General features: G+C 36.3%; 1 protein-coding gene across 4 annotated transcripts in view; it reads left to right on the forward strand.

The window, feature by feature from the left end:
• Nucleotides 1-22,488, forward strand: part of KMT2E (lysine methyltransferase 2E (inactive)) — a 55,267-nt gene that overhangs the window by 22,713 nt on the left and 10,066 nt on the right. For all 4 annotated transcript variants that reach the window (XM_059472895.1, XM_059472894.1, XM_059472896.1 and 1 more), the window contains 17 exons: nucleotides 2,092-2,203; nucleotides 2,573-2,802; nucleotides 4,426-4,506; nucleotides 4,680-4,738; nucleotides 8,882-9,054; nucleotides 10,046-10,084; nucleotides 11,686-11,898; nucleotides 13,267-13,397; nucleotides 14,467-14,584; nucleotides 14,735-14,844; nucleotides 15,664-15,925; nucleotides 16,863-16,961; nucleotides 17,710-17,874; nucleotides 18,836-19,144; nucleotides 20,961-21,215; nucleotides 21,392-21,536; nucleotides 22,212-22,465. In XM_059472895.1, coding sequence (XP_059328878.1) covers nucleotides 2,092-2,203; nucleotides 2,573-2,802; nucleotides 4,426-4,506; nucleotides 4,680-4,738; nucleotides 8,882-9,054; nucleotides 10,046-10,084; nucleotides 11,686-11,898; nucleotides 13,267-13,397; nucleotides 14,467-14,584; nucleotides 14,735-14,844; nucleotides 15,664-15,925; nucleotides 16,863-16,961; nucleotides 17,710-17,874; nucleotides 18,836-19,144; nucleotides 20,961-21,215; nucleotides 21,392-21,536; nucleotides 22,212-22,465 — 2,755 coding nt within the window. The remainder of the gene's footprint in view (nucleotides 1-2,091; nucleotides 2,204-2,572; nucleotides 2,803-4,425; nucleotides 4,507-4,679; nucleotides 4,739-8,881; nucleotides 9,055-10,045; nucleotides 10,085-11,685; nucleotides 11,899-13,266; nucleotides 13,398-14,466; nucleotides 14,585-14,734; nucleotides 14,845-15,663; nucleotides 15,926-16,862; nucleotides 16,962-17,709; nucleotides 17,875-18,835; nucleotides 19,145-20,960; nucleotides 21,216-21,391; nucleotides 21,537-22,211; nucleotides 22,466-22,488) is intronic.

A 22,488-nucleotide genomic window follows, 5' to 3' on the forward strand; every position in this document is an offset into this window, starting at 1 on the left:
TTAAGTGGTTTATAAATGGCTGGATTAATAAGAAATGGGTGTAGGGTGTTGGGTGTATTGTCTTGCCTCAGATCTTGAAAGGGACCTGGACTATCTTTTTGATGACTTCTGTAGTCAGATGATGAAATACACAACCTCCTTTTTAGGACACTTTCATTGTTATCTTTCACTGAATGTTCCTGTGTTTAAGTAGCTGGTATTTAGATCATAGTAATACTTATTTTTAATGAAGGAAACTCTCCTAAATTAATCCAGGATGGATTGTACCAGAATCCCCTCCTGCCTGTCCTTAGTAAGCCTTCCTGCTCTGAAAACAGAGTATTTTTCAGCAAGACCTAGGTTGAGCATTGAACACAGAGTGGATAAGAGTGCCTGTGCTGCTGCTTGTCCCACTCAGGAGATGGGGAGGAGCAGCAGTAGAAGCAGTGCAGTGGTCAAGACATCCTTGTTCCTGGAGAAGTTAATTTCTGCCATAGTCATGATGGATGTGTGGCTAATGCCTCGTTCACTGGCATTTTGGTTGGCTGGGTCATCACTAGGATTACTGGAGCACAGAAAAGATGTGTGATTACTGCACAGATGTGTTGGTAAATAGGTAAAAGCAAATTGGTTGGACAGGCACAGTTTTTCATCTTTTGTCTTTATTTTAGTAATGAGCTTGAGTTCTAAGCTGCTTCTAGAAGCTAATTATAACAAATTCCAAATAAAATTGTATTTTCAAGTTGTGAAAGAGTGTAAGAGAGTAAGTGAGGATTTTTCTGCATTTATGAGGTAACAAAGAACAAGTGCTGTCAGATTTGGTTTGTCTTATGCTAGTCAGAAGTTGTATTTTTAACGTTTGTACTTCACATGATTTTTGTGCTCACATGTTTGTTCATTCTCTCAAAAAAAAGGCAGCTGATGACTGTTGGAGACAGTAATCTTTTTAATTTTTTTTTTCCTTTGGACTCTAGAAACAAAAGCCCTCCCCCAGAAGTGCTTTTACCTAGTTTCTTCTTAAACAATTTTATCATTAGGGTATTAACCTCACATGGGAAAAAGCTCTTAAGAAGAAATGGGCCACCAAACCCATTAGTAGGACACTTTCAGAGATGTGAAAATACTGCATTTTGTTCAGAAAGTTAATGATTAATTTTTTTTTCCAAAAAGTAACAAATGTAGGTTTCTGGTGCCCTTTTAAAACAAACTAATATTGCTTCATGGCATAACAAAAAGTCTCTATTAATGTGTAAGAAAAAATCCCATCAGTATCTCTTTTAATTTAAGATTTAATTTAAGTTTATTTTAAAAATTACCTCAAGGAATTAGTAAGATATGTGAGAGGCAATAGAATTCACACATAACAGAAATAAAATTAGAAAACTGAGCCAGACCTGATTTGTAATGTGAATCACATCCGGGTCAGTTCTAAATGTTGATATTTTGTGGCGCCTTTTTTTTTGTTTTGTTTAAAAGAAACCTGCATTAGTAACCTGGATTCATTTCTCTTGGTGTTATTAAATCATATGGTGCAGTGAAAATACTGCAAGTTATCTCAGTCATGCACACATGAACAGCTGCTCAAGAAAGGCCGTGAAGATGTAATTTTTTGTGCTCAAATAGATCTTCCTGTTCTAGTATTCCTTTATCTTTCTTGTTTTGTATTGCGGTTTAGTGTATATAAGCCACGGTTTGTATATTGAAGGAGGCACTGCCTTTGATACAAAACCTTGTCTTGCAAATTATCAGCTTTTTCTTTCTATCTAGAGATAAATAAATAGAAGCTGCCTTGTTTAGGTGCTTAGCCCTGGTCAGATGTGTGCTCGTAGGAGCAGCCGGTGCGGTGGTGCCCGCGCTGCCGCTGTGTGCCGCTGCAGGGCTCGATGGATGTGCGGGCCGGAACGCAGCGTCCGTGCTCGGGCTGAATTCCCTTGGGCAGCTTTGCTGCCGTCAGCGAGCGGCCGCCGGGGCTTGGAGTTTGTTACTGCCCCCATACTGCTTTAAACACAATCAGCAGGAGTTAATTAGAAGTTGTGCAGCAAGTACCTCCAATTTATTAATATAAATCACATAGTAATTGCATTTGTTGCTCTTCTGTCTTTTGCCTTGCAGACCAGAATCTGTAGAAGCTAGCCCTGTGGTAGTTGAAAAATCGAACAGTTATCCACACCAGTTGTATACCAGCGGCTCGCATTCACACAGTTACATTGGTTTGCCCTATGCAGTAAGTTTTGTGCAAAGTATTCTGTACATAATTCATTATGGAAAAATATGCTGGTTTTATCTGGAAAAACTGATTCATGCTTATCTTTCTGTATCTTATTGGGAGTTGGGTAGGTCAGATAAAAATGGTCTGTCAGAAGCAGAACATAGTGAACTTAAAGGTATAGCATAGTTGAGAAGTTAGAAAATAAGATTGAATTGGGATATAAAACATAAATACAAAATTTAAAATATTTTAAATATATAAAATTGGATATAAAAATACAAAATCTTAACCTTTTACTAGAAAATTAAGAAGCCTGAAGTTCTTGCTTGAATAGCCATCAGTGTATAAGCATTTACAATAAATTACCTTTTCACAAAATTCCAGGACCATAACTATGGTGCTCGGCCTCCTCCAACGCCTCCAGCTTCTCCTCCTCCATCAGTGCTTATAAGCAAGAATGAAGTAGGCATATTTACCACTCCCAACTTTGATGAAACCTCCAGTGCTACTACCATCAGTACGTCAGAGGATGGAAGCTATGGAACAGATATTACCAGATGCATTTGTGGCTTTACACATGATGATGGATATATGATCTGTTGTGACAAATGCAGGTAATGCATATTAAAATAACTTTAAAAGTAAAAATTACTTAAGGCTGCACTGAAAGTGAATGTAACTAAATGGTGTTTTAGTTATGATGAGTCACAAAAAATTTCCTCCATCAAAAAAGTGCTTGAAGGTTGTGTGTTTTTCTAATAGGCAACATAGTCAGTTAAGGCCAGCGATTATTTTATAATTTAATTCTGGTCATTCTTGGCTACTCATTAATTCGGTCATGCCTTTGCTTGTGCATTGCTGCTTAATAAGGGTACACCTTTTTTCCCCTCTAAAAAGGATGTCTGTGGTACTCTGTCCCAAGTTATTTGTTAGTAGAGTAAAATGAAGACCCAGGCATTACTTAATGTGCATGTACTAATAAGGCATCTTGGTGAATTATGTAAATGTAAATCAAAGAACTTGAAGGATGCAAAATAATGTGAAAGAAACTTCTTGAGTATTGATTTCTCTGTGCATGATCTTTCTGATTACTCTTCATTTTTCAAAGGATTTGGTTAATAAGTATGAAAACACTAACCTAGGTTCTTAGTGGAGAAGCTGAAGTTAAATATTTTAGACTTCTGAGTTTATGCTTAAGCACCTACTTGATCGCAGTATAGTAAGAGATTGCTTTTGAATACTTGGAATTGGAAAAATAAGAATATAAGTTTTTAGAGCTGATACACTTAACAGGAGAAAACAAATGTTATGTTTCTGCTCTATTAGCCTGTCTTTTTAAATTTGGTTAATGAATACTGCTGGATTTGTTAGATCTTTGTGTATTATAAAACAATAGTTATAGCTACTTATAATATTAATTTGAGCTCCATTCTTCTCTCTGCTTATGTAATAAGCTTGTTAGTAATTTCTCATGGTCCTAAATTCTGATAATCTTGCTCATTCTTTTGAAATGTATTAAGATGTTCTTCCAGCAGTGGAGTTGTAGGCAGTCACCAGTTAGGTAGAGTCTTTCTCCTTTGAAGAAGAGATTCTCTGTGAGGAGCTGAATTTACCACAACTCTTTCCAAGTGGGAAGATAACTCTTTTTGTGTCCCTCATCCTTCTAGCAGTGTAGGGCTGAGTATAAACTACTGGTTTAGGTTAGACTTCAGTCTAGCAAGCAGTCTCTTCCCTGACTCTGGGAAGAAGTTAAAGCTCTTTCTTTGCTGTGCAGCAGTACTACCAGTTTATAACTGGGTGTATAAAAATGTGTATTTATTTTTCTCTTAAAATATATAAGGAAATAAAACTGTTTCTTAGTGTATATTTCTCTAGATAGAAATATTTTACGTACCCTTTTCTAAAAGGGAATTGAATCCTTTTGTTTAAAACCAAACCTCTTGTTGCTATGTAAAACATAAGTCTTGTTACTGAGGGTATTTGTCTCTATCTTGTTCTCTGTTGTGATAATTTACCATTTGTTTTCTGATGTTGGAGAAAAATTTCCAAGAGAGAAAATGAGTCAGCTAGCAGAGTGGTGGCAGAGATAGTGATTGAGATGTAGTTTTAAGCTGTATTGAATCTGAGTAAAGATGACAATGAAAAAAAAAAAGAGCAGCTTACCTTCTCTATGTATTGTGCATGCAATTTTTTAAATTGTTCTTTAAAGTAGGGATTTTGTTTTGATCTTTTCATAGTGTCTGGCAGCACATTGACTGCATGGGAATTGACAGACAGCATATTCCTGACATATATCTGTGTGAACGTTGCCAACCCAGGTGAGTAGTTTGGTTGATTTTGAACTCTGAAACAGAATGGAACAGTGCACAACTGGTATTTTTCCAAGTATCTGAACATTTAGTTACTTTACTGTTTGTTCTGTAATAGTCAATGGGAAATGCCAGAGGTGTGTTTTAATACTTAAATGTGCTGATTTATTTTCTAATTTCAGGAGTTTAGATAAAGAAAGAGCAGTGCTGTTGCAACGAAGGAAACGGGAAAATATGTCAGGTGAGTAAAATGTAAAGCTCTTTTCTTAGTAAAGGTGATAAAATAAGTATAAATTTATATATAAAGACTTCAGAGCACATACATGGTTCCTACAGTTTTGAGAGCCTTCAGCATATAAGGTTCAGTAAATCAATGCCTTTTACTTGATTGTATTTTACCAAGATAACATAGTATCAGAATTGTTGTAGCTCCACCTGTTTTATTAATGGTTTTCAGCACTGTGGGTTTTTTATAGCAGTGTGGAATAATTCAATCTGTTCAATAGTGATCAAGTTTCTTAATAAGCAATGTTGCTTTTATAATAACTGCAACTCCTTTAACTAAGGTGCTGAAAAAAAATGTGGAAAAGCTTTAAGTTTCTTCTCTTGGAATGAGAGAGGATTTCTAAGTCTTCTTTCATTCTGGAAAAAAGTTTCAGGGAGAAATCCTAATTCTTATATGTTGGATGTAGATTGGGTGTTTTGGTATGGCTCTGGAGTTTTTTGGACAATGGGAAAAGTTGTTAAACCAAGTCAATATGATGTAGGTAATAATGATGTTTTGAGGGGTTTTTGCCTTTGATAACCAAGGTGGCATGTAGTGCAAGTACCCATTTCAGTCTGGGTATTTTATGCAAGTAGTTCTTGAACTTTGAAATCTTGAACAGGATTTCAAAACTCACCTGGCCTAAATTGTCAGGAGTTCTGTCTGGCCATTACCAAAGCGTGTTGTAGAATTCTTGGTTGACAGCTGGTACTTTCAAGCTCTATTACAAAAGTAATAACCTGGGAGGAGGTCATCCCCTAAATGTAACATGTTTTACTTCCAGATCATGTCTCTGAAGTAGTGGAGTGTGTGTGTGTATTTTAAGATTTCTTTTAAAATTACCATGTAAATATGGTCCTGCTTCCCATGTCATCTGGCTTCAGAAAGTCTGAGGGGTGTGTGGCACAACTGTGCTTCTTGGTGCAGTTGACGCATGGTGTTGTCTGCTACTAAGTTGTCTAAAGTCCTTTAAAGGTGTTAATGACCTACTTACAAAACCAGGGTCACTTTTTGTCTTGCCTGTTTTCATTTTAACAAAACCAAGCTTAATTTATACAGTTTTCCTTGCCCTACTAGGTCAATCAAATTTAAATTGTGAAAATTTTTGGAATTTAAAATTATTTTTGTTGATTCTGTTGAAATAGTAGAACAAGTAGATTTATAATTCATTTGGAGTTGATGAGTTCACTGACTGCTCTGATATTACTGTGAGGTTGGACTTGAATTTTCATAACAAATAGGGGAAGTTGATGATCTGAGCTATTTAATCTCTTGGGATTTGCAGGCACACTATCTGGTCATTTACTGGTAAATTTAAGGGAAGAGAGATTAAAAATCTTAGGAGGAGCTGATGAGATCTTCCTTTGAAGTTAGTGTTTAACCCTCCTCAGTCTTGATCAGTGTTCTAAATCTGTTACATGAATTCAGTAGGAAAGGAAATACTAAATGTTAAGCCAAAGTATCAAAACAGTTGAAAAGAAAGACAAATTCTGGTTCTCTTTAATCTAAAATGTGATCAAAGTGCAGTATTGATTACTGTGATTTATAATACATAACTTGAATGTCTGTGTTTACACCTCTTGATTTCCATTTAGCTTGGGTGAATATATTTTGTGTTGACTGCTGTACAGTTTGGTTGGACTCAGTGATTTTGAGTAAAAACTGAGACCTGTGTGAGACATTAGTAAAATGGGCAGTTTTCACAGATGATTTCAAGTAGGAAAAGCAAAAGTGGCTTTTGGTGGCCATCAATTTGAATGGATCTTTTCAATGTTTTAGATACTCAACAGAAGCAGAATGTTACTTTTAGCTTAATTATTAGTAATTTACAGGTGTTTGATAAAAGATAGGACTGCATAATTTGCTCTTTAATGAATAAGTCTGTATATATAGGGCTTTTCACTTAAATATGAGAATTCTTTAGAGTAAAATCTCTTTGTTGTAAAGATTTCTAAAGAGTTACTGATTTAACCTTTGGATGAAACACAGCTAACAGTGGGGAGAAAGTAGTAGATCAGTTAGTTTGCTCCAAGAAAAGAGCTTTTAATTGAACATTGCACATGATAGAAAATTTTGTGTGTTAAGCTTTTATGTGTAACCACATCATGCTTTTTCTTGCAATGTTCTTAGCCCATTCTTCTGGGCCCTGTGGTTGTATGAGATGGTGTTGATTTTGTTTTTCTGGTATAAAAGTCCAGTTCTGGTGCAGCTCAGTGTGCAGTGGATTTCTGACTGTGGTTCAGTGAACTGAGCACCTTTGTCAAGCCAATACTCCCTCAGTTTTATACTGGATGTTTTGGGCTTTGCTGTTTGTTTTGGGCTTTTGGGTTTTTTGATGTTTTTTTTTTTTAAGATGAGATATCTTGATGTATAACATAAACAAGGATGTTGCTTCAAGCTGTTTGGCCTTGAAATTGCTGCTGTCAAGATCACTTGCTGCTTATGGGTAAATTAATCTGGGCCCAGAACTTGTGAAATTTGGAGAGTTTGTGTCTTTGCTTCTGACTGCAAGCTCAAGATCTCCCCTTAGTATGCTTTACCAAGGCTCTTCAAAGTGAAAGCAGGTTATGTAGGTTAGAGAGGAGTGTCTCAAAACAACTCCATGTAATTACATGTTCAGCTGAGGTAATTATTTTTTACAGTAAGTTAGAGCACAGTGCAGACAGCAATACTGAAATGTTGCTTCCCTAAGGAAAACAGTGTTTTGTGGGGTTTGGGGCAAGGGGAGAGGTATGTGGCTGTGATGTCATGATTCTGTAGGCACTAGTGTATGGACTGCAGACACTGACAATTTTAAGTTTCTGTTTCCCAGGCATTGGTTATTCTGCTATTTATTCTTCTTTGATTAGACGTTTCTTCTTTCCTTGTGCTTTTTATGCTCATTTAGACAATATTCTCAGCAGAGATGTTAACAAATTCAGTAAACATCATAAATTCCTAGCTTATGAAATACAATTATGTGCCTGATAAGGTGTTCAAAAGAATAACCATGATGCTAAGATGAGATTGTTTGCTATGCACAGAAGAATCCTGTTAAGGAATGTTGTGAGCAGGAAAAATCCAGAGTAACCAGAGTAGCTGGAGTTCTTTATTTAGTAAAGAGGGTTTTGAGAATTAGGACTGCTGAGTGCACTGATTAAAGCAACATCCTTCTGAGAGCAGAAGGAATGTTTTCTCTGCTCTCATATTAAGTATTTGTAAAGCCTGCTTCTGTGGTGTGTGAGAAAGTTTTGTTTAGTGTGAAGTGTATTTACTGAATGCAGAATATTTGGAAAAGCTGCTAAAATCTGAGAAGCCTGTACTGAGCACATGCAAACAACAGTCTCTTATCTGTGTGCATCATCTCTCTTCCAATCCTCCCCATCCTTCACAGCCTTTCATCTTGACAGAACTAGGGTAATCCTGTTTCAGGTCAGGATATGTGTTTGTCTGACATAAATGCTGATGTATGCTAGATTTCAGGCTTTGGCCTTTAGGTCTGTGAGAGCACAGCACAGAGAAAAAGTATCTGTCAGTTTATGTCTGATCATCTCTTTTCTCTTCCTGAGCAGCAGAACGTTACTGTTAGGGGATTTTGAGTACAAAAGGCTTTTGGCTAAATTGACGTATTAACCCTGAAAAAGGCACTTGACAGTGCAAATTGCAGCTGAAATAGTTGATTATGACTATGACATGTGATTAATTAATAGAGCTTCACAAGAAATGCTGGCCAGTCATTAATTTTAATCCCTTCCAGAATTCAGTCATCTGAGAGAATCCAAATGCTGTATTACAAGTAAAAGCTATATATAAGTAAATGTGTTAACAGATTTTTTTACCTTTTTTGTTCTAGTTCTAATTTTGTTTAAAATGGAATATGGTCTTTAATTCCATTCAAAGAATGGAATTTAATCTGGTAACTTTTTCTTACCTTGCATTACAAACCTGTCTTAATTACCAGTTTCTCATTGGTCCTTCATTTTCATGCTGTTGCAACTGTTGGTGAATTTTGCATATGAGTTCTTGGAGCATTTGTCATTATGAATTTTTGTACTTTGGAAACAGATGTAGAGTAACTAGTGAGTGTTCTAGTGTTCTTTCTGCAGTACTTGATTATTTAGAGTGTTCTTTGTTTTCAAGATGGGGACACCAGTGCAACAGAGAGTGGTGATGAGGTTCCTGTGGAACTGTATACGGCTTATCAACACACACCAACGACAATTACTTTAACTGCTACAAGAGTTACAAAAGTCAATGATAAGAAGAGGAAAAAAAGTGGAGAGAAAGAACAGAACATAGCAAAATGTAAAAAAGTAAGTGAATGTAATTTCTCTTATTACTTTGTGTTATAATTTATAGCTATGTGACATTTCTTACCAAGAGACACTGATTTAAAAATCAGGCTATTTTACTACCTGGGTTTAGCTTGAAATATATTACTCTGCAGTAAATTAGTGTCTTCCTGGGTGCCTGACCCCCACGACTTCTCCTTATTTCAAGTTAATATATCCTGCCTGGGCATGTTCAGTTTTATAAAGGAGGCAGAATCTCCCCACAGGAATTGCATTTACTGGACCATTTGAAATAGTTAGAGGTGGTGCAGAACAAGCTTTGGGTTACCCAAAGAAGAATTCCTTGGAAGTCTTCATTTGTGGTGGTTTTAAGTACAGAAATGTTTGCCATTGGTTGTCCATTTATTTGAGTAGAAATTGTGTAGAAGTGTGCTGTAAGAAAGCTAGCTGCTAAACTAGAGTAAAAAAATAATGACATTATGCTGTTTAGCTGCAGATGTACAAACTATATATGTGAAGACAAAACATATGTGAGGAAGTAAAGTACATGAAACTTCCTGAACAAGTGGTTTTCATGGTTACTTTCCTTGGCTTGGATGAGAATTTTGTTTTTTAAAACTTCAAAGTCAGAATAAGTTATTGATGTCTTTTTTGCTATCTTTAGTAAAATGTTTCCTTTTGATTGAATAATTCTCAATACAAATCAATTGCCATGTATTCCTCTGTTACCTCTGATATTTTAGCTTGGATTCTGAATTTCTGGAGAATCAAGTTGTAATGTGAGAGGAAGGTAGAGGTACCTGACTACTGTGCACTTAGTTAGGAATGCTGAATGCTTTTAAAATACATTTTGTGAGACATAACCTCTTACCTTCTTGAGATTTCAGCATAGTTTGTTCTTTTCTTTTCATCTTTCGTGTTTAATTAAAAAGTTGTTCATTAATAGCTTTTCAATTCCTTAAGAGATTTTGTATTTCCTCCAGTGAATATGAATATCTTCATTTTATTCCAGGCGTTTCGAGAAGGATCCAGGAAGTCTTCAAGAGTAAAGGTAATGTGATTTTGTTTGGGTTTTGTTTCGTACCTTAACTGTATGTTACTTAAATAATAAGCATCAAGAATATAATTGGGGCTGTACACTAAGAACTGTTCTCTCTTGGTAGCTAATATATTACATATGCATCATAGTGATTTTAAATTAAGGCATGAGCACTACATCTCTGCCCTCTGAAATTAACTGAAATAATTAGTGCAAATTTTTATTTCAAGAGCCAGTGGATTAATTGGGGCTCATGTGTGCTATGCAAGGGAGTAAAATTGAGTGAACGTTTCATTTAAATTTAGTGGCTCCAGCTTTTCATAACTGTTTAGCAGCAAAGTAATGAAGTAGCTGTACTGAATTTGAAAGCTAAGTTAGTGGTTCTGCTCTGTCAAACCTCCATCTACACCTGGTGGGACTCCTGTATATCTGGCAGGATTTTAGTCACTGGTACTGGCATAGTCTGAGGGAATTGTATTGGGATGTCTGCTTTGTAAGATTTAAATGTTACAGCAGTCTTTAAATTTTCTGTGATATAAAAATGTGCATGGTGTGAGAACTAGGTATTTCCATAGTTCATTCATACTTGGAATATATAAAAACAAGTGGGATGCAATTTATGCTTCAAATGTCTAAGATGTGCCTTGGGAAACAGTGAAGATGGATTGGGGAAGAAAAGTCTCTAATTTTGTGGGTTTTTTTTAATATGGTGCTTGTAAGGTTCCATTGTTTTTTCATGGCTGTCTTAGCATCACACCTTTGAAATGCTGTTTGTGTGTATGGTTTTCTTCATGCACAAAAGAAATGTAACCAGGTCAATTGAATTGCTGAACTACTTGTGTTTTATTAATGTTTAATAGTGTCTCTGCTCAGGTGGATAGAAAAGGGAGCGTTGGCTGGCTGCTGCTGTCCGTAAGGAGCTTTGGTTGGCTGCAGCCTGGCTGCTGCTTGTGAGGTCTGGAGGTACAATGGCACTTTCTTTAAAAGTGAAAGGATCTGAAGCACTACAGAAGGAAATTGTATAGTGAGGAGCAGATAAGGAGGGAAAAATTTGATGTGTAAAGCCTGTAGCATTAGAGTCACAACCTTAATGTAGCAGGTGTACGATTAATGAAGTTTAGTAAGTTATGCAGCAGAAGAAAAGATACAGCATGATCTTTGAAGTTGAAAGGAGAATTAATATAAAGTCTGTGTATTACAGGATAAAAGCTGGAGTTCTCTGTATTTGCATATGTTTCACAAAAGTTGAGTGGGCAGGGAGACCTGACCCTCCAACTCCTGCACTTAAATTCGTGATGCAGTGCAGTTGTGGGAGGAAACAATGTCACTCTCCATTCTCATCCCACTAAGAGCAGGAATCACTGTTGAGGAGGGAAAGCATTCCTGAACTTGGGTGATACTTACTAAATAATAAAATTCTTGAAAGGACAAATGTAATGGGACTGAATTTATCTCAATGTTTTTAAGTAATACAAAGTTTTATACTAGACTTGCTAAAGAAACCCAGCCTGTAAATCAGTGGCATACCTTTGCCCATCATTTTGTGTCTTGTTACAGAATTTTTCTTTTAATATCTTGCCTTCTAATATCTGGTGACTTACTTCAATTTTTAGGGCTCAGCTCCAGAGATTGATCCTACTGACAGTTCGAACTTTGGATGGGAAACTAAAATCAAGGCATGGATGGATCGCTATGAAGAAGCAAATAATAACCAATACAGTGAAGGTGTCCAGAGGGAGGCACAAAAAATAGCTCTCAGATTAGGCAATGGAAATGACAAAAAAGCAGTCAGCACCAGCAATCTGATTTTCAAACCTCCAGTAGAGGTAATGAGCTGTGCCTTGTTGTGTTACTGCATGATGTGTTTGTACATGACATTAGATGCCTTAAAGAAACCCCAAGCAACCAAAAAACCCCAAACCAAAACAATAAAAAAAGCCACAGGAGAAAACACAAAAAAGGGACTTCGCATTCACTTTTTGTTCCTTGTCTCACCAGATTTGAGCATCAGAATTTTAACATATTTTTCAGATTTTTATACATTCTGTACCACCCTGGTTATGTTTACATTTGCATATCATTTATCCTAAAAAGTAGCTGAGGTGTTCGTTTCAGCCTGAATATTGGGTTGCCCTTAGACTGTCTCTTGAGACATAGCTTTAGTCAGCTTTGCTGCTGTTTCTCTCTGAGAGATACCTGGAGTTGTTAGAGTAGAAAGAACCAATGGAACTGAATTTATTTTTTTCCCCCTACTATGTGTATCATGATGTTATTGTCAACATTTTTCTTAAGGTGTGGTAGGTGTTCTGGATGTTCATGGGTGGTATTTCTGATAGTGATTCTTTTTTGACTCATCCTGTAATTTCTAGTTAATGAGGAAGTTGTGCAGTGCTTTTTTCTAGCCTTATTTATCAGTAACTTACCAGTTACTTACACACTTAAAATCAGAGCCATGTAAAAAACTTAGTATTTTGTAGCAGAAATCTGGAGGAGTAGTTACTGTAGCAGATTAATGGAAGCATCTTTGCTTCTTTTTCTCAAAGACCATCATGGCATATGGGACACCCTCCTTAGAGGATTATCCCTACTTACAGAGCCTTTTGCCTACATAGAGGCTACTTCCTTTTTCATTGGTGATGGCAGTTATGAGAGGTGTGAGTTCACTAATTGCCAGGGTATGTATTGGTTTTTAATTAAAGCCATCCTTCCATCTAAAAATATGAAAATTAATTTGGAAACTCTGTCAGGATTCTTTTTTTTTTTTCAATTATTACGTTATTCCCTGTTTTGATTTTTCTTTAATGAGTTGTGAATGTCTGCATGTTTTGTTTTGTTCAAAGGAATTGTAGCTTTTTGAAAGTGTTGTGCAGAACAATGCAGCAGTTCATCCTAGTCATGGTGAGAGTTAAGTGCACTAAAGGCTATAGTACTTGAATTGTAAAAACATGAATATGTTGGTTTTTAGCCATGTCCTGGAGAGCTAAGGCCAAAGCATTCCTTGTGTCTAAATTGATAACTAGTGGCGTTGCTAGGTGAGCAAGACAGCTTGGTCAGTTCAGTTGGAGGTTTAATTACAAAAAGAAGGGGCTTTTTTAGTTCATATAAAATTGTTAAATAGTTGTGAAAATATAATATGCTATTAATGGAAAAATGGTAGAAAGTAAAAATTTATAAATGAATCTGTGTCTTTACAGAGTTATGTGCAAAAAAACAAGAAAATTTTAAAGGCTGCCAAAGACTTGCCTCCTGATGCACTTATTATTGAATACAGAGGAAAGTTCATGCTGAGAGAACAATTTGAAGCTAATGGATATTTCTTTAAAAGGTTTGTTCATTCTTTATGTTTCAGTCAAGTGATTGTTAAAATGATGCTTGCCAAACTGTTGCTTCAAGTACAAGTGGATCTTAGTTACCAGCAGTGTCTTGTATTTTACTTTGTGTGATTAAAAGTAATGACAACTCTGGAACCTTTTCTGTCCCCTTCTCTTCTGGATATCCTTACAGATTTATTCAGGAGCTAGTTTTCTCTTTTTTGTTCCTTCCTACTTATAGAATTCTTGCATGCTCAGCTGGGTAGTTGTTCACCTTAAACCAGGAAATAGACAGGTTCTGCCATCATAGAATAATGACTATATTAATGGTAAAGGCTTTATCCTTTATGAGAGAAATGGATTTTAAGTCCACAAGGCTGAGAATGAAATTGGACACAGGTCAGCTTGGGGCTGTTTTACTGCTAGAGTTCTCTAGTTAGTTTACTGAGCAGTGTGTGGCTGCTTCCTTCTTCCTGTGGGTTGGTTTTGATGCTGCCACTAACTGCATGAACACACCTCCTCAGAAATTTGCAGAATGCCTCTTGAAGGAGATGGAGCTTTTGCTCAGTAAAGATACAAGGTTCCTTGGAACTTGGAATAGCAGAATTTAAAGTATGACTTTATAAAGTATTTGGAGGCCCCTTTCCTTCAGGAGGGTTGGTGCTAGTGATGCTGCAGGTGTTAGGCAGGGATGTGGTGGTCTTACTTTTTAAAAAAACTGTTCTATGTGGCTTATAAATTTCTGAGTTTCATTTTAGGGCCTGTCATAAAAAAAGTTTAAGAAATTTGAAAAACTTTACCAGAGTGTCTTCCATGTCTAGTGCTTGCTCTGTTAATGTTCTCCCTGTGGATCCTATGCAGATGATACAGGGCTGTAACTCCATCTTGAGGTATTCTGAGAATATATGTGGGGAATATATCTGCTAAAATCATGAAGCTTGAACATGTCATTCTTAGATTAGCCTCCAAATTTGGTGTATTGTACCAAGCATCATGTTACAAAGCTGACTAATAAGGAGAATAAGCACTGTTTATCATCTTGAAAAATTAATGAAATTCCCAATTTTCTTGTGTGTTTTTCAGGCCGTACCCATTTGTTTTGTTTTACTCCAAATTCCATGGGCTAGAAATGTGTGTTGATGCAAGAACTTTTGGAAATGAGGCTCGATTTATCAGGCGTTCATGTACACCAAATGCAGAGGTGAGCACCTTTAGAAAGTTAAACTAGGTTTCATTTACTTAGGAATCTCCTTTTCCATGAGATTCCTGATAATCTGAGCAATCCCTACACTTTTTATACAAGAACTTGAAAGTAATTCATGATAATATAATAACATTCTCTTGATTACAGGTGAGGCATGTAATTGAAGATGGAACAATTCATCTTTATATTTACTCCATCCATAACATTCCAAAGGGAGCAGAGATTACCATAGCATTTGATTTTGATTATGGAAATTGGTAAGTATTTGAGAATACTGTTCTAAAATACCTCTAGTGCTCAGTAAGTTACTTTGCAATTCAGAATGACTTTGGTTTTGCATCATTTACTCTCTTGCATGTTTTAATAACAGAAAGCTCCTTAGGCACTGTATTTACAATGAACAGTGTGTGTGGGCAGAGTTGTGTATTTTTATTACTGCATTCTGTGGCCTGCTCTTCAGCCAGCTTGGATGCAGTGCTGTGCAGACCTGCCTTTGCTGTGTGACCACAGAGCGCGTGTGCTAATCAGCACGGGTTCACACTATCTCAAGATACTGGGCACTGTTCAGAGTTGTAGACATACTCCTTCTAAAAATACATAGTAGTTGTGTTTAGTACCAGTGACAGCCTGTTTCAGTTGAACAGGTTTGAATTTCCTGTTTATTCAAGTGGAGCTTAAAATTGTGCTAAGTGACACTGAGTTTGGTGTGCTCGTGCTGTAAATTGTGTCTGCCATTTTTGCATATAAAATGAACTGTCTAACTTCATGCATCTGTTTTATGTTGGTTATATTTCCTCTTAGGATTATGCTCAGGTTTTAGATGTCTTTTGGCCTTCAAGCAGAATACTAACTTGAATTTAAAAGAATTCTGTGTGGCAGAGCTAAAGGATTAACCTGTAGATAAGGTTTTTGAGTTACAGTAGCATTTCATTTACTTAGGAATCTCCTTTTCCATGAGATTCCTGATAATCTGAGCAATTTAATGTTTAATGTGAAATATCAGTGATTTAGTATTGAAGGGTCTCATTGCTGTACAGCCTAATCAAATATGCCTTCTTGCATTTAATTACTTACAGTAAATACAAAGTGGATTGTGCTTGCCTCAAAGAAAATCCTGAGTGTCCAGTTCTCAGACGTTCCGAGCCTACAGAAAACATCAATACTGGATATGAAACTAGAAGGAAAAAGGGAAAGAAAGAGAAAGATGTTTCGAGAGAAAAAGAGACTCAAAATCAGAACATCACATTGGATTGTGAAGGAGCAACCACCAAAATGAAAATTGCAGATAATAAACAGAGGAAGCTCTCTCCCCTCAGGCTGTCCATTTCTAATAATCAGGTACTGACACAAGATGCTCAGAAATAATTTAAACTTTCTCATTTGAGAGTGATTTTTGATCTGTGTTTTGTGTCATGCTTTCAAGAAATGATAGCTGGTATATGGAATCTTCTCCTGATCTTTTTATGTAATATACTGTGCTTATATAGAACATTCACAGGAGAACTTGTATTGTTTTTCAAAATTGAAGAGTAGGAATTGTGGGAAGAATAAAGCTGTTAAAAGTGCATTTACATTTTCCCATACACTTTCTTTATGGTAGCACCATATGTATCACCCTAGGAAAAAGCTACTAATTGCCTGGTGTCTATGTTTAGATATATATATTTTAGGACAAACTTTAAATCTTTGTCTAGTCCTTTATGTAAAAGTGAAATTGCATATAGGACTAGTGAACACTTAATTAGTTTCAAAGTTACATTTTCATGCTTGTTTTTTCTTTGAAAACAGAAAACCATTGTTAGTTAGGTAACTTCTGTGTTTCCATATGATGTGGCACCATCATTAGATTCTATGGTGAATGTTCAAATGGAAAATGTGACTTCAATTGAGTACACTTCAGAGCTGAGTAAAACTTCAATTACTTCTGTGTAATTGATAACATCTATTTTGGCATTCATTCCATTTCACTAAAAGTAACGCTTTTTTGTGGGTGGATAATATAAAGCTCCTAACTATTTAACTGATTATAAAATGATTAGAGCAGTGGCCTGTTGTTAGTGTCCTAAAGTTTCCTTTGTTTTGAAGGTTTCATTCTGATAATTCTTTTTGCTTGGTGGGATGAGGGAGTGGGGATGGAACACTTTTCATCCTGATTTGTTAGTTTGGCTGCTTCTGATGTAGTGATCTGAGGATTTTTAGTTCTTTGTAGCTTTCAGTTCACTCTAATTTACCAAAGGAGTAGAATTTCTGTAAAACAGTCGCTTCCATCTTGCAGGAGCCAGATTTTATCGATGATATAGAAGAAAAAACTCCCATTAGCAATGAAGTAGAAATGGAATCAGAGGAGCAGATTGCAGAAAGGAAAAGGAAGATGGTAAGTTGGGAAGCAAGTAGCTGCCTAAAAGGCATCATTAAGGCTTAGTGACACCTGCTCTTCCCATGCTAATTGCTGCCTTTTTGTGGGCTTGTACAATCTGAGCATGTGCAAAGTCAGATCCTTACATGAACTTAGCCTTAAAATGCAAGGCTTGCTATTTGAGAACAGTTCATCTGGGTTCATCACTGCATTCTGACAAAAATCTGCTTTTATCTTCAATTGTATATCATTTTTTAGTGTCTTTAGATGATTTCTGCAATGCCTGTTTTAGATCTCATTATTTGCTCTTTTATTATTGCTTGTGATTTGTAATGGCTATTTTTATAGCTAGCATTGGGAATTAAGATTTTCCCCTATTTTATTTTAATTCCCTACTTGAATAAAAAGTCACAGAAATCCTAATTTTTGGATTTTGATAGAGCAGTATCAATAAATCTAATATCTTAACATCTGCCTTTTTTTTGGTTAAGTGTTCAAAAAATTAAGCAAGTTCTTAAATTCAAAGTAGGATTTTCTTGTTTGTCAAGCTGGTATGGATGCAAGCCTTTCTTCAGAAGTCTAGTATTTGCAGTGATTGTAACATATGCCTTTAATCTGAGCTTCTCCTGAACTTGATCTTCATGTCAGACATATACTGAACATGTTTAGAAGTACTTAAAAAAAAATAGGAGTGAGAGTAATTACATATTTAAATATATGGAAGATTACGACTAAAACTGATCATGATTATTGTTAAATCCATCAGACAAGAGAAGAACGGAAAATGGAAGCTATCCTGCAAGCTTTTGCCAGACTAGAAAAAAGAGAAAAAAGAAGAGAACAGGCTTTGGAAAGAATCAGCACAGCAAAAACGGAGGTTAAATCAGAATGCAAGGAAGCACAGATTCTCAATGATGCTGAGTTTATTCAGGTAGTTATCTGGAGCTTTATTATAAAGGTAGCTTTTAACATTGCCTATTTTATCAATTTGGCTGGCACGCTGCATGTTAAGATGTATGTATTTTTTTTTTAATCTCTGAACTCAATTATATGTAACCAAAATGTTCTTTGACATTACATTTTATTGGCTTCTGAATTTTTTCCAGGTAAGATCCATATAGAATTCTTTAGTGAAGAATTTCAGTTACATGAATTTATGCAAACATACACACACCCACAACAGCTGTGTAATTCAGTCTGTCTTTGAAGTTCAGGATGGAACATTTATCAGTGTTGACTTTAGCCACAGGAGGTGACTGTCCTTAGGCACCCTCTGTAACCAATGGAGAGATACTTGTTTTTTCAGTGGGTTTTTCAGGAACACATAGTATTCTAATCTTTCTGTCATTTTAAAGCAAATGGGTTAGTAAAGTGGTTTTTTCCTGAGTTCGTGCAGATGATACTTCATGTTTTATAACAGATTTTAACTCTGTTGTTAATGGATGCTTCTTAGTTTGCAAATACTAATTGAATGATTCCCAGTCCAGGTTGTTTCCCTGAGCTGTGTGTGTCAGCATTCTCTTAAGTACCTTTTGTGACAAAGCTAAACACCTAGCTAAACTATGAATTGCCAAAAGAATATTCGATTGAAAGACACGGTGATATAAGCGGTTGATTTCTAGCTTAGGGATGAATGAATGTCGTGATCTGACTGGTGATGGGTGTGTGTGAGCACTGCTGATGATGATACAGCTGGTGCTTGGGAGGAAGCTACAGGAAATGCTGTAATTTCCCTTCAAGAAGGAGAGAATTGTTGTAGTTCTGACAACAAAAATGAGATTGAGACTTCCTTCTGTAAAAGAAGAGGGAACTAACTTCTTTTTTTTCCTGAGAAAGATAAGTAGCTCTAAACATGTATGGGATCTGATTACTTGACTTTTGCCTTGTCCCAGGAACCGGCAAAAGAAGAAACTGCCACCAAGCCCACCCCAGCCAAAGTTAACAGAACTAAGCAGAGGAAAAGCTTCTCCCGGAGCAGAACTCACATCGGGCAGCAGCGCAGGCGGCACAGGACCGTCAGCATGTGCTCAGATATCCAGCCCTCCTCTCCTGATGTGGAGGTCACTTCACAGCACAACGAAACTGAGAATGCAGCACTGGTAGCTGAGCCTGAAACAGAAACTGTTGTTACAGAAATGGTTACTGAAACAGAAGCTCCAGCACTTAGTAAATGCCCTACAAAGTATCCAAAAACAAAGAAGGTAAGTCTCTTGAGGGATGAGGAAAAGATGGACCTTAACAGTTTTTAAAAAATTATAGGCTGCTTCATCAGCGTGCAACTGCGTGTATGCACTGTTTTTAAAATGTTTACTCGTTTCTTGAAAAATCACCATTGTATAGTCACTCATTGGTAATAGATTAAAATATGTGTAACATCGTTTGGTGGAAGTTAGTTTGGATTGAAGACACTTCCAAAATACATCTTCAGAGCAGTTTGGGAACAAAATGTTTTCTAAATGAGCTTTCTAAATGGATTGAAATAATATACATAACCAAAATATAATTAAAGCTGAATTTAAAGAGAAACCCAAAGAAATAAAAGTTGCCTTTCTTCCTTTGTTCATTGTATGCTTCAGATAGCAAACAATATCTCCAAGAAACTCACTAACTCCTTGTACTTCTCAGCTGTCTGTTCTGAAGTAAATGGATCTAAACACCCCAAATGTGTATGTGCATGTCTGGAGGCAAAATTCTTTACTCTTTAATGCTGCTTTGCTGTAAAATTTCTTTCCATTAGACTGCATTGCAAAAAAGTTGTACGAAATGGCACAATATTAAAAGACACTCAGAAATCTTAAATCTGCAAGTACAACTAAAGCAGTACAGCTTTCTGCTTTAAACTTCACAGAATGCATTAAAAAGTATTTGTAGTGTGATTTATAAGAAAACTTTAATCAGTGGAGGAAAAGGGCGGGTGGGGAGTGAAAGGTCAAAACTTCTTGTCAAAAGAAAAATAACAATTTTAAGATGGTTTTCTATCTTAAACCCCCAAACATAATTTAGATTAGTTTTTTTCAAAAGGTCCCTGAGTCATTCTGTAACACTGCTTGTTTGCATCACTGTTACATTCTTGTGAGGGGGAACACTTACTTTCTTGCCTGTTGCATAGCAGAAAAGAACGAAGAAATGTTTAATACTCTGAAACAGCAACAAAGTGCAGTCAAATTCAGGCTCCAGGTATCTGTGAAATGTCTCTGCATTGCATCCATTGTACCCTAAGTGCAGAGAAGGTCTTGCTTTAAAAATTAATCAAATAAAAATGGATTTTAAAAAGACAAAATAAAATTTATTATGATAATTTGTGTTAAAGTCTTGATATCATATTAATATTTACTGTTGTGTGTCCTTAATTTTGAATCACTGTAAAATCTAGGAGGTTAGTTTATCTGTTAATAAAAACTAAAATTTACTGGCATATTTTTTTTAAAACACTGAACTAGCTAGGAAATACTAGCCTTTTTGGACCAGTGTATCTTTGTGTTCAATTACACCTCATTTACTACTACAGTTGGAGAGTGTTGAAGGCAGGTGCCTGATGTGTTGACTGAGGCACAGTCCTGACAGTATGGAAATCTGATGAGGAGCTTCTTTAATTTTGCTCTGTTAATGTTACACTATTTCTCCTCAGCCTGGTACTCAGGCACAAGTTGAAATTTTGTTTTGGAATTCTGTTACTGAATTGACATCCTAATTACAGTTGATCTAGGCACTTTTATTGTAATGTTCAGTGAGAATTAAATGCAGAAGAACTAAGTGTAGTTTACAACAAAAGGAAATAACTAAACACCCCTGCCCCTCCCCCAAACTGGTGTGTCAGCAAACCTGTACTGATTTCTTCTGCTGTTCCCATGATTTCACTAAAACTGAGCTCATTCTTGCCAGGTCTTCTTAAACTTGGAGCCTGGAAACTGTATCTGGTTTGTGTAGTAGTTGACTAGATGAATAATTCAACTAAACACAAAAAGCCACTGGTAAACACACTCATAAAACACTAATTTTTTTTCTATCTCTGTTTAGCACTTGGTTAGTGAATGGTTGAGTGAAAAGAGTGATAAAGCAGGGAAGCCTACAGACACTGTGCCAGAAAGGCCTCTACGCATAACCACGGACCCTGAAGTTCTGGCTACCCAGCTGAACTCCTTACCTGGCCTCACTTACAGCCCACACGTGTATTCAACTCCAAAGCACTATATCCGTTTTACTTCTCCATTCCTTTCAGAAAAGAGGAGGAAAAAAGAACCTGTGGAAAACATTACTGGCTCTTGTAAAAAGGTAATGCTTCTCTTCGTTATGGTGTTCTATCCCATATTAATTAAAAAGAAGTCTTTATTTATTAACATAAATTCAGGCAGAAAAAGGCTGTTTGGGAAACCAGTCATACTACACATTTTGAAATGTTCATCGTTAAAGTTTTAAGTTGCTAATTGGAACTCCTTGGTTTTTTACAGCGTTGGTTGAAGCAGGCTTTGGAAGAAGAAAACTCAACAACGATTGATAGATTTAATTCACCATCACAAGAGAGATCTAGAAGTCCAGCCATCAATGGTGAACATAAAAGTCCTTTATTACTGAATGACAGCTGTTCCTTAACAGGTGTGAAGCTTTCATAAATACACTGCATAAGTGCTATGATGAAGTAGCTGGTTGTGGAGCACTGTTTTTAAATTGATGACTTGATGAAAATTCCAGGGATGGATATTTTCATAGTTGTGTAGTAGTTGGGAATTTTTCCCCCTTTAATGTGTATTAGATAAGAAACCGTTATATATCCTAGCATTTACAGTCAACAAAAGACTAATGGTTTTCTATTAGTATTAAGAGGTCAGGTTATAAATTTAATTTTCTATGCTTTCTCTATACTTAGAATCCCTTTAAAATTCAGTATGCCAATGTAGCACAGAGGGGGGAAAAGCTGTGTAATCTTCTAGGCATAATAGAAAATTGGAGTGCACTGAAACTACCTTTTAGCTGAACAGTCTTAAAAATGCATAGGAGTTGACTTGGCCTTCTCTGGAGACATAGGCAGTTCTTCCCAGCATCCTAGCACACTAAATTCCCTTACTGATATATCTGTAGGCTGCTAAGAGTTTATTTTTCAGGAAGCCTGTAGGCTGTTAAAAGTTTATCTCTCAGCAAGCCTGCCCTTCTGAGATTTTTTTGATCTTAAAATTCTTTAATTTGGAATGAACAATTTCATTACCTAAAGTAAAGCAACTGTGATTGTTCTATCTAGAAATCATACAACTTTTTTCTAATTTTAACACACAGATCTAACCACACCACTAAAAAAACGAAGACTGTATCAGCTGTTGGAGTCTGCTTTCTCAGAAACCTCCACACCTACTCCTTCTCCCTATGCCACACCAACCCATGCTGACATCACTGCCTCCGAGCCATCGTTGTTTGCCACTCCTCCCCGGGTAAAAACAGAGGATGAGGCTTGTCGAAATGGTTACAAACCCATCTATTCACCAGTTACTCCTGTAACTCCATGTATACATGGAAATACCATGCACTTTGAGGTGAGATTTGTCATGAATTCTAG

Source organism: Ammospiza nelsoni, chromosome 5, assembly GCF_027579445.1.
Source record: "Ammospiza nelsoni isolate bAmmNel1 chromosome 5, bAmmNel1.pri, whole genome shotgun sequence".
Taxonomy (NCBI): Eukaryota; Metazoa; Chordata; class Aves; order Passeriformes; family Passerellidae; genus Ammospiza; species Ammospiza nelsoni.